General features: G+C 36.5%; 1 protein-coding gene across 1 annotated transcript in view; it reads left to right on the top strand.

The window, feature by feature from the left end:
• LOC105542038 (alpha-2-macroglobulin-like) overlaps nt 1-15,829 on the top strand; it is a 50,452-nt gene that overhangs the window by 21,266 nt on the left and 13,357 nt on the right. The window contains exons 14-22 of the mRNA XM_011983399.1: nt 149-291; nt 3,173-3,322; nt 6,852-7,016; nt 8,917-9,004; nt 11,759-11,894; nt 12,412-12,640; nt 13,145-13,271; nt 13,472-13,593; nt 13,811-13,862. Of these exons, the coding sequence (XP_011838789.1) occupies nt 149-291; nt 3,173-3,322; nt 6,852-7,016; nt 8,917-9,004; nt 11,759-11,894; nt 12,412-12,640; nt 13,145-13,271; nt 13,472-13,593; nt 13,811-13,862 (1,212 nt within the window). The remainder of the gene's footprint in view (nt 1-148; nt 292-3,172; nt 3,323-6,851; nt 7,017-8,916; nt 9,005-11,758; nt 11,895-12,411; nt 12,641-13,144; nt 13,272-13,471; nt 13,594-13,810; nt 13,863-15,829) is intronic.

The raw sequence follows: 15,829 nt of genomic DNA, 5'->3' as shown, positions 1-15,829 counted from the left end.
TGCAGTGAGCTGAGATCCGGCCACTGCACTCCAGCCTGGGGGACAGAGCGAGACCCCGTCTCAAAAAAAAAAAAACAAAAAAACAAAAAAAGATAATTCTGTTGCTAATGTATGATACTGGACTTGTTCTTCTTTTTCAATTCTCCAGTGAAAGGAGTGTTTTCCTTCTCCTTTCGAGTGGAATCAGACTCCGCTCCTCGTGCTCACCTGCTTATTTACACTGTTTTACCTAATGGAGAAATTGTTGCAGACGCCGACAAGCTTGAGATTGAAAATTGTTTTGCCAACAAGGTGGGTTGTTTTGTTTAAGACTAGTCCTTTTATTCTTCTCCCATGGTGATGTGTGGAAAAGAAGGTAATAAGGAAGATAGCCATACGGTGCTCCTAAAACATTTCTCCCAACTACTTCTAAAGGCGGAGAGTGATGTCACACTGAGAGGTCTAGTGCTGACATCCAAAATAGGCAATGATAAACACAGTTTTTAAAAAGTCTCTTGTTTTGTTATAAAATTCATATGAATTTTAAAATCAAGTCATCTATAAACCTTTAATAGTTTTAATTTTAAAATCTTTTGTTGCTAATATTTTCGATTAAAAATGATGCCTCATAAGGCTGTGCCAGTTGTACCCCATCAGACACTGGCACATTTCCATGTACCGCTACAGACACCAGTAAGTTGTCATGAGTTTAAACTCAGCTTGATAATATAGAACAGATGAGAAACAGCTTGGGCACTTTTAAAATAATGGTAGCACAAAAATTTAACATAGGTTCAGATGGCATATTTTTTATTTAAGGAATGCAGAGCTGCCATGTGAAGCTCACTGAGATACGAGTATGCTTTATTCCAACAGAATTTGGTGCTGTTTATCTGATTTTCACTACTCTGGCAGCATAATCCTAACGTTAGCAATCAGATAAGAGCTGCCTACTTCAAATGCCTGTTTTCAAATAAACCTGGAAGGAATTTTTTTTTTTTTTTAACATGGGCTTTGTGGAGATTACAACAAAATGTGTTTATAGCAAGTGAACATTTCTGCTCTGAGACCTATATTTAGGTTATCTTGTTTTAAATATACAGTGAAATAAGAAAAATACACAGTGGATTCTGATGTAAACCTTTAATTCCACCTTACTAAAGAGTGCTATTAAACCTGGATGATGTGTCCAAGAAGCATAGTGTCTGTTCTGTTTGCATTTCTGTGTGTTTCATACCCACTGGGAAGAGACTCCTTCATGCTTCAGTACCTTTACTGTTAATGATGGGTAGTTAGTTGGTTGTTAAATCTCGGAATGGCCAAGTTATGCTCCGGCTTTCAGCACATCTTATTCATTCTCTCTGTGGGGCCTCTTTTGGGTGGGTCAGTATCCTCTTCACACTCTGGAAATGAGAGAAGTATTATAAAACAGAATTGGCAGAAAAGTGACTTTCTCCCTGGACTCCAGTCTGAAAAACACTTCTGATTTTGCAAAACCTGTGACAGTCCCTGTGCAACAGTATACAACTTCACCATAGAAGCAAAAGCCCATGGACATTATATTCAATCACTTCATGTTAAATACCTTTTAAATCATCATTGATTGGAACTGAAGATCCGCTGTAAAAAATAACATGAACAAAGATTCATAAGAAGATTCAGAAGAAAGTTGACTACCACAAAAATTAGAAAAACAGTAGATCTATTAAAATTACAAATTAAGCACCCTAAAAATGAGACATCTTGGCGGGATGGTGAGCAAATAAATAGTACACTGAGGATGTGAGGAAAGATCCCAAGTCAGACATGCATCCTTGCAAAATGATACATTTAAAATTTTTTTCAATCTTTGCTGAAACAGAGAAAAATATTTTCTATTCAAACTTCATATACTTATTTCTTCACTTAAAAACAACAGATTTAGTGTACACATTAAATATTATGTAATAGTTGGAATCATTTGTTATACTCAACTGGATATAATTATTCCTTAAGAATAACATTGGTAATAATATATGAGGTACAGATTGCTTTGAAATATGCCTTAAAGTTACATTTCATATCAGTAAAACATTTTCTATTTTCTAACATGTCCACTTCTTGTTAATAGTGTTTTTAGTTTATTATAATCCCAAATTACTTGTTCTTTTGACATGGACAGTCACTAACATATTTTAATGAACTTAAATTTTCTAAAAATAACAAATACATTTCAAAGAGATTCTCCATAATCAATGTTTTCATAGTATATTGAATTAGAAAGATGAATACTACTGCATCTTGAAGATAAATAGTCACTGATTTTTTTCATATATGTCTTCTGATAAGTGATTCCAAACTGCTGTATTAATTCAGTAGACCACAAAGCTGGATTGTCATAGTGAAATTTAGCAACATAAGTCAGATGTTATTTAGCTAAACATATTGATATTTCATTCCAATACAAATCAGTTTTCAGTCCAAGAGTCGAGGAAGTTACCTGATGCTACTACTATATAACTCAGATTCTACTCAAGAAATGTCTATATCAACAGAAGGAACTAATAGATTTACTTGCCAATTAATTTTTTTGGCCAGAGTAGAATCAAATCTTTGGGAAGATTCTGCACAATTTCCTGTTGTTCTTTATTCACCATTGTTTAAATTGCCTGAACCAATGAACTCTTAGGCTGTATATTAGATATTTATTTTATTAAATGGACCAATAAATCCCCAATCATGATGCGCAGTCCCATACTGCTTTAGAATTTCAGATGACTGAGACTGCCAACTGGAGGAGACTTCTGTTGACTGGTCCTAGGAGTGAAATGTGATTTTTCACATCACCATGCAAATGACACACAGTCATCACAAAGACACTGCACAGAGATAGGTCAGTGATAGCAAGGTATGCATCTTTCTTGTACGTGTGTTTTCAGTTCAATGCAGCGTTTTATTTCTATATGATTAAAGTCAATTGATATTTCACCAGTTATGTAAGGAATAGAAAACCTGAGTTAACTGACATCACATTTCCAGGTTGTTCCAGAGACACTGAATTGGTAGTTCCTAGGCCGTTCATCTCTTAATCCTGCTCTAAGATGAATAAAGAGAAAGGAAGTATAGAAAAGACTACCCTTAGCCTGGAGTAGAAGGAAGGCTGGTTACTGTAATAATTATTAAAGTGTCTGCTTTAATCATATCCTCTTTACAGGTAACTTTGAGATTCTCCTCAGCTCAGAGCCTGCCAGCCTCAAACACCCACCTGAAAGTGACAGCCACGCCCCTCTCCCTCTGTGCCCTCCGTGCTGTAGACCAGAGTGTGCTGCTCATGAAGCCGGAAGCTGAGCTCTCACCTCAATCCGTGAGTCCCATTCCAGCCTTGGAGATCATGAAATGCTCACATGATAAGATCATTTTTGGAAGTTAAAGTTCCAAAAATGTTTGCAAAAAGCAAGTTCTTCAGAGTAAGAGGCATGATGTAGTTCCACAACAAGCAGAAATTGCATAAAGTACTTTACAGACTTTATCTCATTGTATTCTCTGTTATATTCTCATTGAGGGAGCAATCTTGCTTGCCAAAACAATCTGTGCTATGCCTGGCACAGAATCTTTTTTTTTAACTTTTATTTTAAGTTCTGGGGTACATGTGCCAGATGTACAGGTTTGTTACATAGGTAAACATTTGCCATGGTGATTTGCTGCACAGATCAACCCATCACCTATCTAGGGGTTTTCTAGATATAGGATCATGTCATCAGTGAACAAAGATAATACGTAGGTATTAAGCCCAGCATCCATTAGCTATTCTTCTTGATGCTGTCCCTCCCCCTGCTCCTACCCCAACAGGCCCCAATGTGGGTTGTTCCATGCCATGTATTAATGTGTTCTCAGCATTCAGCTCCCATTTATAAGTGAGAACATTCAGTGTTTGATTTTCCGTTCCAGCGTTAGTTTGCTGAGGATAACGGCTTCCAGCTGCATCCATGTCCCTGCAAAGAACATGATCTCATTTTTTATGACTGCAGAGTATTCCATGGTGTATATGTACCTCATTTTCTTTATCCAGTCTATCATTGATGGGCATTTAGGTTGATTCCATGTCTTTGCTATTGTGAATAGTGCTGCAATGAACATTTATAATAGAATGATTTCTATTCCTTTGGGTATATACCCGGTAATGAGATTGCTGGATCAAATGGTATTTCTGCTTCTAGATCTTTGAGGAATCGCCACACTGTCTTCCACAGTGGTTGAACTAATTTGCATTCCCACCAACTTTGTAAAAGTGTGCCTTTTTCTCTCCAACCTCACCCCCATCTGTTGTTTCTTGCCTTTTTAATAATCACCATTCTGACTGGTGTGAGATGGTGAAAGACTGTTATGATTTCAGTTCTCATCACCACATAGCACTTACTCTAAAATTGATCACATAATTGGAAGTAAAACCTTCCTCAGCAAATGCAAAAGAACTGACATAATAACAAACAGTCTCTCAGACCACAGCGCAATCAAATTAGAACTCAAGATTAAGAAACTCACTCAAAACCACACAATTACATGCAAATTGAATAATCTGCTCCTGAATGACTCCTGGGTAAATAATGAAATTAAGGCAGAAACGAAGAAGTTCTTTGATGGAGAGTTCTGTAGATATCTATCAGGTCCACTTGATCCAGAGCTGAGTTCAGGTCCTGAATATCTTTGTTAATTTTCTGTCTTGATGATCTGTCTAATATTGTCAGTGGAGTGTTAAAATCTCCCATATTATTGTGTGGGAGTCTAAGTTTCTTTGTAATTCTCTAAGAACTTGCTTTATGAAACTAGGTGCTCCTGTATTGGGTGCATATATATTTAGGTAGTTAGCTCTTCTTGTTGAATTGAACCCTTTACCATTATGTAATGCCCTTGTCTTTTTTCATCTTTGTTGGTTTAAAGTTTGTTTTATTAGAAACTAGGATTATGACCTCTGCTTTTTTCTGTTTTCTCTTTGTTTGGTAAATTTTCCACCACTCCTTTATTTTTAGCCTATGTGTGTCTTTGCACATGAGATGGGTCTCCTGAAGACACATACTGATCGGTCTTGACTCTATCATCTTGCCTAGCACAGAATCTTACGTACAATAGAAGATTGAAACATTTTAAATGAGTGAGTAAATAAATAATTATTATTTGAGAAGGGTATTATTAATTTAATATTATGATGAAGAAAACACAACTAGGATATATTAAAAATAGGGTTAGCATTTCTACAGGAAAGTGAGCAAAATAACAAACTGGTAGGTTAAATTGTTCCAATAATAAACATTCCCTGAGCATATGACCTATTCCACTTGAGAAATAAGGCAATAATAAGAAATTGATGATAAAAACAATACATTTTAAAGGAGGAATTCGATTCTAATTTCTTTTCTTTTAAATCCACTTCCTAACCCACCACTAATATAATTTCAAGAAATTATGCAAAAATTTTATGCTTTTCTTAAAATCCAGACACTCACTCCCTGGTTTTAAGTGTGGACAAAAGAGAGTTTCCGTTCCATGTTGTCTTTAAAAATGTCTCTTGCAATGAAGCAATTTCAGAATAGCCCTATATTTTATTGGCTTCATGGTTCACTTATTTTTTTAAGAAATATTTACTGCATCTTGACTATAAGATGGACTTTGTTTTGAGACCAGGATTATTAATGATGGACAATCCAGATTTGGTCTTTTACAATTTTGATTTATAACCTTGTGAGATATAAAAACAAATAAGCAAGCAACAAAAACATATAAATATATAATTCCAGATTTTTATAAATACTATGAAAAGAATAAACAGAGTATTGACATCAAGAATAAAGGTGCTGAGAAATTTTTGAAATAGTTGAGTAATTTTGAAATTTTTACATTGGAGAATAGTGGAGAGGACAGAGCAAGTTTACAAAAAAATGGAAGCTGCATGCCAAAGATTTTGAGTCAGAATGAATTCGGAGTGTACTGAAAAGGAAAAGGTAATCACCTACTATGTAACAGTGAGAGGGGAGGATGATAGAGGCTGCAGGTAGGATGAAAAACTAGGAAGATCATGGCAGGCTCTGTTTACTTGGTGTGGAGTTTGGAGTTGATAGTAAATGCAATGGTAAATCCATGAGGAAATTTACACAGGAGAGTGGACAATTGAGATGAATCTACTAAAAAGATCATATTTGCTGCTAAGAGTCTGGGAGCAAGAATGAAAGCACAAGAACAGTTACTAAGTTATTACAGTAGCACAGATGACAAGTGACAGAAGCCACATTAGAAGGTCTGCAGGTGTGTTTAATGGCCTGAACACCGTATAGCTGAGCAGGTGGCCTTACACTAGGCTCTGGGCAAAACCAAAGTGGAATTGAATTATTTCTCAGTTGTCCCTTGCACCTGGATTTTTCTTAAGCTAAACTTGGTCCTAATATGGTAGACTAAAAAGAAAACTCAATACAGCCTTAACCATATGAAATGAAAAAAGGAAATGAATCAAGTATGTACAGGATTATTTTAGGTGAGGGGACTGTGAGTGGTTTTTATTCTTTCATTACGTGTCTCTGATGTCCATATTTTCTACTTTCTTTTACAAGTAGGCATTTTTTTTTTCTGGGAAATAGAGACTGTTTTATTTTTACTCAACCAAAATGAATTTTGAGATTTTGATCAATTCGTTTCATCACTCTATATATTACTTTCTTTTGCACAACAAAAGAATTAGAATCCATGACCTTTGATATCACTCCATGATTCTCTGTGTTGCTTTTCATAATGTAAGCATGGGCATGTTGAATAAACACCATAATCTTTTAAATCGCCTGTGGGACATTATCACATTTTAAAATTTGTTTAAAAGAAAGATTTTCTTTGTTCTCTCAATGTTGCAGGTCTATAACTTGCTACCAGTGAAGAGTCCATTTACCTTTAGAGTTGGAGGTCCTGCGGATGAATATGATGAAAAGTGCAACACTGCAAAAGACACAACTCACAGAGGAATCACTTCCACACCAAAGCAAGTCCTGGAGGGCGATGACATTTACCGTACCTTCATGGTAATTTTTTTTTTCCTAAAGCATAACAAAAATTGATTTCTACGTCTCTGTTTAGATGGAGAAACAATGCACTTCTAAGCTCTAGGATCTTTTCTCCCCTCCCTCTAACAGAATGATAACTAACAGAAAAATATTGAAATCTCAGAGACAGAGAACTTTGTGGACATACAGATGTTCACACATGAATTTCTCTACCACCTTAAACAGCAAGTGGTTTACTTTTAGGCCCCAATCCTTAACCAAATGGATCCCAAAGCTGCTTACCACCATCATATTCCCCTCTCAGTGACTCTTGGGCATTCCAATATGTGAGAAAACCAAAACAAAATATTTTCCACAATGTGTCTGACACTCTCGAAAAGGTGAGCACCTTGTTGATGGCCACCATCTCAGTCATTTGCACAATAAATACTGGCTGAATGAGTCCAGGCGCTGTGGCTCACACCTGTAATCCTTTGGGAGGCCGAGGCAGGCAGATCATGAGGTCAGGAGATCGAGACCATCCTGGCTAACACGGTGAAACTCCGTCTCTACTAAAAATACAAAAGAAAATTATCCGGGTGCAATGGTGGGCGCCTGTAGTCCCAGGTACTTGGGAGACTGAGGCAGGAGAATGGCGTGAACCTGGGAGGCGGAGCTTGCAGTGAGCCGAGATTGCAACACTGCACTCCAGCCTGGGCGACAGAGCGAAAGTCCGTCTCAGAAAAAAACAAAAAACAAAAAAAGCTTGTTGAATGAATACAGGATTGAATACATAAAGTGCAAAACTTTAGTCCTCACAAGGCAATAAAATTCCAGGAAAACTTAAAGTTGTCTTTCATTAAGAAAAGATTAACAAAACTTGTATTAGAAATGTCAAGATGTCTTAAAAATGTAATTATTTAGTATTAACTGAGCAGAATTATTCAGGATGTGAAATTAAATCTTATCACTATCAAAAAGCACTAAAAACTTTCATCATACCATCAGGAAAATATGTCATTCATCTGATAGAGGCCTATAGCTTAGCTGAAAGCCATTTAAATCTCTCTCTTCTGGACCTTCTGGAATCATAAATCAGATGGTAGAAGGATGAAAAGAATACTTCTTGGTTTATTAACTAGCTGTTTAATCTCTAAACATTTATTTCTGGTTTATTTCTTTCTGTTGCGTACGCAACCCCCATTGACAAGTGTGCTCAAGTGTCCCACAGTTTCCCAAATACTCTGAGATAAAACAGCAAATAATATTTATCTGTGACTAACGCTGAAGAAGGGGGAAGACGGAAACGGGTGGACTGTAGACAACTGTGGGCATCTGAATGTGGGTTTTAGATGCAGACATTTGAGACAATTAAAAGAAACTGATTAAAAAAGAGGAAAGGACAACAGAAATGAGTTAAGCATAGATATTCAGGAAAAGCCATATCTTCTGGTAAAACATAAACAAAACAGAGTTTACTAAGATTGTAAAGAACAACCTCCAATATGCAAACCTTCCATTTAAAATGACAAGAAATAAGCAAAAAAATTCTCTCTGCAATAAAGCCATAAGGAGAGCTCTCTCTATGCATACATAGACATGGATATTTGTTTCATGCAGAAAAAGAAGTCTAAAATACTCCGTTTTAAGGATGCAAAAAAAAAATTAAGGAGCATTAGAGTATACCAGACAATATTTAAAAATAAGAATCAGAAACAGGTTTGAATTCCCACTCCTGTTCACTCAATAGCTTAATGAACTTGACCTCCTCTGACTCTGTTTTTGTATTTATAAATAGCTGTCCTCATTATGTGTAATTTTCATGATGAGCCTATGAGCTATATGTAACATAATAGTGAAAGTACAATACAAATTCAAGAAATTACTTAGAGTCTCAAGACTGGATTGCCACTATACTTTAACAATTAATTTTTTTCAGGCCATAGGATTAGATATTTTTACCAACTCAAAAATCCATAAGCCACCTTTGTGTCTACCACGAAGATTGCGTGCCAGCATAATAGGAGGTAAGGGTGCGATTTATTTGTCTGACAAAATAGAAGAAAAATTGTGCTTTATTGGGTTGGTTTAAGGTGAAAAGCTATTTTTCTAAGTATTGGATCTTGAGACTGCAGCAACTTCTTGGTAAGTTAGCCCCAAATAATATTTTTTTCCTCAAATAGAGGATTTTTAAGCAATTATTGTTATTTTCTCTTTGACATCAAAATCAACTACCTTTTTGTTTTTGCTTTTAATAGTCTTGCCATTTTAGATCTTCCTTATCCATGGTGGATTCGATACCTGAATTAGTCAGAATTAGATTAAATGGCAGTAACAAACAAACTCCCACATCTCAGTGGGTAAGCATATAATAGTTTGGTTTTTGCTCATACAAAATCTACTTGTGAGTTCAGACGCTCTCCAGAACAGCTCCGTGCCAAACAGTGAGTCAGAGAGAACCAGTCTACCTTCCTCTGGTGACTCTGCCATCGCCAACGTGGCTTTCAGGGTCATATCTATGGGGAAGCAGGTTGCCTGTGACTCTTAAAGCCAGGAGTAGGAATGGTTTACATCACTTCCGCCCATGTTCCTGCCCTAAATGCAAAAGAGGCGAGAAATGGGAAGGCTCATGAGCATATTAACTGTCTCTGTCATATGTTCTTATGGAAAGTGAAGTGATTTATGTAATATTGAGCAAAAAGAGAGTAATGCAACTTTTGGCAGATACACTACCTCTGCATAGTCTCTTTGTGTGTTTCAAGTATACCTGGAAATGAGGAAAAGTTGAAAAGGGCCTAACTCAAAATTCTTTTCTGCTGCCATCAGACATAGAGAAAATTTTCTCTGCGTGCTTGAATGTCTACCCAATTTACTTTGTAATAAAAAATGAGGATGGCAGTAAAAAGTGTTAAAAAAAAAAAAAAGGAATAAACACATTTTAATACAGCAGATTCATTGTCTGGGAAGGCAAGGAGTAACGTTCTAGTTGGAAACAAAGGAGTCATTAAGGATATTTCCTCCCCAGAAAAAAAAAAAAAAAATCCTGTATAGTGAAAAAAGAACACTGTTTTAAGAACAAAGGGACAATTTTTCATCACACTCCTCTCTGCTATGACTCTGTGACTTTGGAAATTTGCAGACTCACTTAACCTTTCAGAGGCTCAATTTCTTTAAATCTGAAGTCAGAATGACAACACCAAACTCACTGAGGTATTGTGATTGTAAAAGGGGAAAAAAAAATCATGATTCCTTTAATGGCATGTTTGTTTAAAAAAAAGAAACTGAAAAGCATGATTAATTCACTTTCATTTCACTAAGTGTGTATTTTCTTTTTAACCCTAAGAGAAAACAGATCAATGAAAACAAAGGTATGATTCAGAAAACCTGAAAACTCACAGTACATCATTACACTCTGACCCCAAATATTCTATAATATTCTATGCAAATTTTTCTTTTGGTATTTGTTGCTTATCCATTTTTTCCTTCTCATTTTCAGTTACATCACTTTGTCTGTCATTATTTCAAAGCTAGATTACTGAAAACCATTCTAATTTACCTTCCTTGCCTCCAGCTTTTCTTTACCTCCCTCTATCCCACATTCCCTTAAACACTGCTTTTCTCAAGTCACTTATTTCTCAAACATAGTCACTACTTCCAGAATTCATAAGATTATTGCATTTAAGGTTTTAAAAGAGCACATCTATTATTTTATATATATCATATATGTATTTATAATTACACACATTATACACATATATAATTATTTTAAGAAAGTGATGCCCCAGAGATCAGAAGATATATTATAGAATACTATTATAATAAAGATATTTAAGATAATATTAACAATACATTAAGATGATATATATCTTATATATATGTATAGCTTCTGATCTCTGGAATATCAATTTCTTTTTTATCAAGCTAACTAACTCCCGCCTTAACAGATCTTACTTATTTGTCTTAGCCTTCATGATGTTTTATTATATATTACACCTACTGTTTACATAATTTTGGGAAACACATCCTGAAAATAGCCATTCTACTCTAGAGGGTAAATTTTTATTATCCCTGTGAAGCACCCTTCCACCTTTGTGTATATGTTTGCACAGTCGTTTCCTGGGAATGCCTCCCCATTCTCCTCCGCCTCCCATCCATGAATGATCATCTTAGGTTCCGCTTTGGTTAAGTCTTTTCCAGCCTAACTAAAGTTGATTGTCTTTTCATTCCTGACTCCCCATTGTCTATACCACGTACTCCACTGAATCCTGTTGCTTATTGTTTATATCTCCATATTAATTCAATGTTGAAACAAACAAACAAAAAATCATTCCTGAAATCATCTTGCTTAACTAATATCCATTCCTCCTGTTTGATTCTCACTGCAAACAGAAGACATGTGAACACAATTTCGGTGTAAAAGCGTGTTTGATGTATTAAATTACTCTTTATCCTTCCCTTCACCAGTTGAGTAATCATCCTAGAGAGAGCTACATTTGTTTTTTTTTAATCAACTTTTATTTTAGATTCAGGAGGTACATGTACAGGTCATTTGTTTTTATTTATAAAGAAAAATATATTTAGCTCTAGATTCTGTTTGAAGAAAAAATAGGATTAGCTTTTCTATGGGAAAGTGAACAAAATAACAAGCTGATAGATTAAATTGTTCCAATAATAAACATTCCCTGAGCATATGACCTTATTCCACTTGAGAAATAAGGCAGCAATAAGAAATTGATTATAAAAAATGAGGTTCACACTGAGGCCTGTGTGTTGTCTTCCAGGACCAGGTCTGCGAGGCTTACCCCTAGGAGAAATAATGTGCCCAATGGTCGAAGAAGAACCTCAGATATTGCAAGTGGAAGAGATAGTCCGGAAGTACTTCCCTGAGACCTGGATCTGGGATTTGGTAGTAGTCGAGTAAGTTGTGTGTTGCCTGGAATTTAGTTTAGGAAAGGGTTTGAATCCTGCTGTATGACTGACTTTATCCCGGATTCCTGATCCTTTTAGTTCTGTTCTGCTCTTTGCTGGTAAATATTTAGGTTTATAGTTCATTTATCTCATAATTAAACAATGCTAATTTTTTTTCTAATTTGGTCTATAGATAAATAATAGAAAGTAGGATGCTACCAGCCCTCTTAAATAAAGGAAAGGGAAGGGGAGGGGAGGGAGATTGGAAGAAACAACAAAAGGAAGGAAAGAATGAAAGAAAAAAGGAAGAAAGAAAGGGAGGGAGGGAAGGAGGGACTAAGGGAGGTAGGGACAAAAAAAACTTCAAGACCTTACCAGGAACACCAACCCTTAGATCAAGTTTAGCATTTACCACACTAGGTTACTGAGTTATCATGTTCTAGGATCACCCATGCTTTGTGTTAAAAAAAAAAAAAAGAGAGAGAGAGAGATTTGCTCACACTCCTCTTCTCTGCTCCTTCACTAGCTCATCAGGTGTAACAGACCTGGTGATGCAGGTCCCTGACACCATCACGGAGTGGATGGCCAGCGCATTCTGCTTGTCTGGAACCACAGGGTTTGGCCTCTCTCCTGTCGTGTCTCTTCAAGCCTTCCAGCCTTTCTTCCTGGAACTCACCCTCCCTTATTCTGTGGTGCGAGGAGAAGCCTTCACACTCAAAGCCACTGTGTTTAACTACTTGTCCATTTGCATTCGGGTAAGGGCACTTCTCTGGAAGTGAATGAGAATAGAAGATAGTCACCATTCATTACCAGGTCTCCTAGGTAACCCAGGAAATCAGAACTGCATATGACATATCCTAATTTTGGAACAGACCTGGTACTAAAAGAAAAGGTACCTGACAGGTCCAAGGTGGTAAGGTTATATTCATTCAGGCTCCTACATCTGTGTATTCCTAAATTCAGACATTATGTCCACCTGGTTGCTTCATGTTTTTCACTAAACACCTCTTTCTTCTGTTGGCACAAGGCTAAATCCTAAACATTTATCCTAATTCCTGTCAGTTTTTCCATTTTCTTGTTTCAAACACCTAAACTACAAAGTATCTGATACAGCTGGTCATGTTTGCATAGCTTCTCAGCGCCTCTAGACTGACGGACGTTGTCCCTCAGTCCACTTACCTGATGCACACAGCATCTTCCCCAGTATTCATCCTGCTCTGCGTCCCTTCATAAACTTGTGCTTGGGTGTGGGGGGACAGGTCATTGTGCAGCTAGAAGTCTCTTCCGCTTTCCTGGCTGTCCCAACAGAGAAGAATGAAGAATCTCACTGTGTCTGTAGAAATGGGCGGAAAACCGTGTCCTGGACTGTGACTCCAAAGTCACTGGGTGAGTAGTAAGGCTATTAGCAAACTCCACTTCGTGTGCTCAGATGATTTTTTTTCTGCACTGACCCCAATACATACTTTTTCTCCTCCTTTAATACTAATCAAGAGGAAGACAACCACTAGATACACGGGGGAAACTGAAAAAGAAGAAACCGTTCAATATAAAATCACCATTTAACTCTTAAGAACTTTGTTCCCCAGGAAAGGTGAATTTCACAGCTACTGCAGAAGCCATGCATTCTCAGGAAGCGTGTAACAATGAGTTGACTGATGTCCCACCACTTGTGCAGAAGGACACTGTAGTCAAGCCCTTACTAGTTGAGGTATGTGAGTTTACTCTCTGTCAGTCTCAGAGCCCTTATTATTTCATACAGTGTTATCTAATATGCATCTGACAGTGACATTTAATTCCCAAGAATGTGGATAGATCTGCAATCCAATTTTTCACCAGCATTTTCTCCTTTGCTTTCAAGTGTTTAATTTTTCTTTTATACATTCAGTATTGCGTTACTTTTTTTTGTATTTTTTGTCAATATAAAGCCTGAAGGAATAGCAAAGGAGGAAACTTTCAACACGCTGCTGTGTGCATCGGGTAAGTGTAATAAATAGAGAAAACTTTCATGTTAAGTGACTTGCCAGAGTATACAGCTGTGGAATGTCTTTTGGAGGCATGCTTTTCTCTGAGAGAGAGAGAGAGAGAGAGAGAGAGAGAGAGAAACTCTTACCCTCCTCAAAATCTAAGTACATTTGATGAAAAACATTGTCCTAATGAAAACCACTTGGAATGAGCCTCAACTTTCTTAGGGAAATAAATAGAAAGTACTTTTCAGTTTAAAGTATTATTATTGTATTTTAAGAATAAAGAAGTGGGCATAGAGAAATAAAAGTCTTGATTAAAAGCTTAAAAGCTTTTGCCTAATAATAAGGACTAAGGCTGTTGACGTCAGGACAGTATTCTTTCTGATACATCTGTTTCTCAAATGTCTTTCTAAACGGTGTTCAAAATATTGAAATATCTGTGTGACGCTAGTATGATTTACCATTCAATTAACAGTTTAAATGCACTCAGGTTTTTACTTAAACAAGTTATTTTAAGAGGAACTCCAGGTCACTAACTTGTATAGAAAACCAACATTTTACTAATATCATTAAAATAACAATATAAAAATTACCACTATATTGAAAGAGAGAGGGAAAAGCTAACACTTTTTTAAGTTTATTTAAATTATCATTAAAAATGCAACTCGGTGCCATCTATAATCATCTTGACGATAATGCTTAGTCTGCAGATCTCTCCTCTCTATATGAAGATCCCTTGATAAAATCATCTAGTCAATGGCTTTAATAACAACTATGTACTTGTGTCCAAAAATATACAACTTGGATCCACACCTTTTTCCTGAACTCAAACTCATGTGTTCAACTGCCCACTCCTCTCCACTTACAGGCTTGTAGGTCTCATAGGCATATCAAAATCAGCAAGTTTAAAACTGAGTATCAGCTCTTCCTCACAAACCTGCTCCTCCTTCAATTTCCTTCATCTCAGATGATGAAAAATCTGTTCTTCTACTTGCTGGGAGAGAAACACTTTGGAGTTCTTCTTTACTACATTCTTTCCCTTATACTCCCTACCCAATCCATGCACAAATCTAGTCAATTTCACCTTCAAATTATATCCGGAATCTACCCACTTCTCTCCATCTCTACGATTCTAGTCCTTTCTCTTGCAGGCTCTCAATAGCTTTTTAACTGGTCTCCTGATCATCTTTTCTTGTTCCCCTTCAGCGAGAGGGATCCTTTAAAGCATGTGTCAGATCGTGTATATTGTCTTCTCTAACGCTTTCAGGAATCTCCCATATCCCCCCAAAGTTAAAGTGTAAACTTTTAATGCACTTAGAACTCAGCTCTGCACCAAGTGGACCTAATAGACATCTACAGAACTCTCCACCTCAAATCAACAGAATATACATTCTTCTCAGCACCACAGCGCACATATTCCAAAATTGACCAAATAGTTGGAAGTAAAGCACTCCTCAGCAAATGTAAAAGAACAGAAATTATAACAAACTTTCTCTCAGACCACAGTGCAATCAAACTAGAACTCGGGATTAAGAAACTCACTCAAAACTGCTCAACTACATGGAAACTGAACAATCTGCTCCTGAATGACTGCTGGGTACATAACAAAATGAAGGCAGAAATAAAGATGTTCTTTGAAACCATTGAGAACAAAGATACAACATACCAGAATCTCTGGGACACATTTAAAGCAGTGTGTAGAGGGACATTTATAGCACTAACTGCCCACAAGGGAAAGCAGGAAGGATCTAAAATTGACACCCTAACATCACAATTAAAAGAACTACAAAAGCAAGAGCAAACACATTTAAAAGCTAGCAGAAGGCAAGAAATAACTAAGATCAGAGCAGAACTGAAGGAGATAGAGATGCAAAAAACCCTTCAAAAGATCAATGAATCCGGGACCTGGTTTTTTGAAAAGATCAACAAAGTTGATAGACTGCTAGCAAGACTAATAAAGAAGAAAAGAGAGAAAAATCA

The sequence above is a fragment of the Mandrillus leucophaeus genome, unplaced genomic scaffold, assembly GCF_000951045.1.
Source record: "Mandrillus leucophaeus isolate KB7577 unplaced genomic scaffold, Mleu.le_1.0 Scaffold249, whole genome shotgun sequence".
Classification (NCBI taxonomy): domain Eukaryota; kingdom Metazoa; phylum Chordata; class Mammalia; order Primates; family Cercopithecidae; genus Mandrillus; species Mandrillus leucophaeus.
The sequence above is the reverse complement of the archived record's forward strand: the minus strand, read 5'-3'. Positions and strand labels throughout refer to the sequence as shown.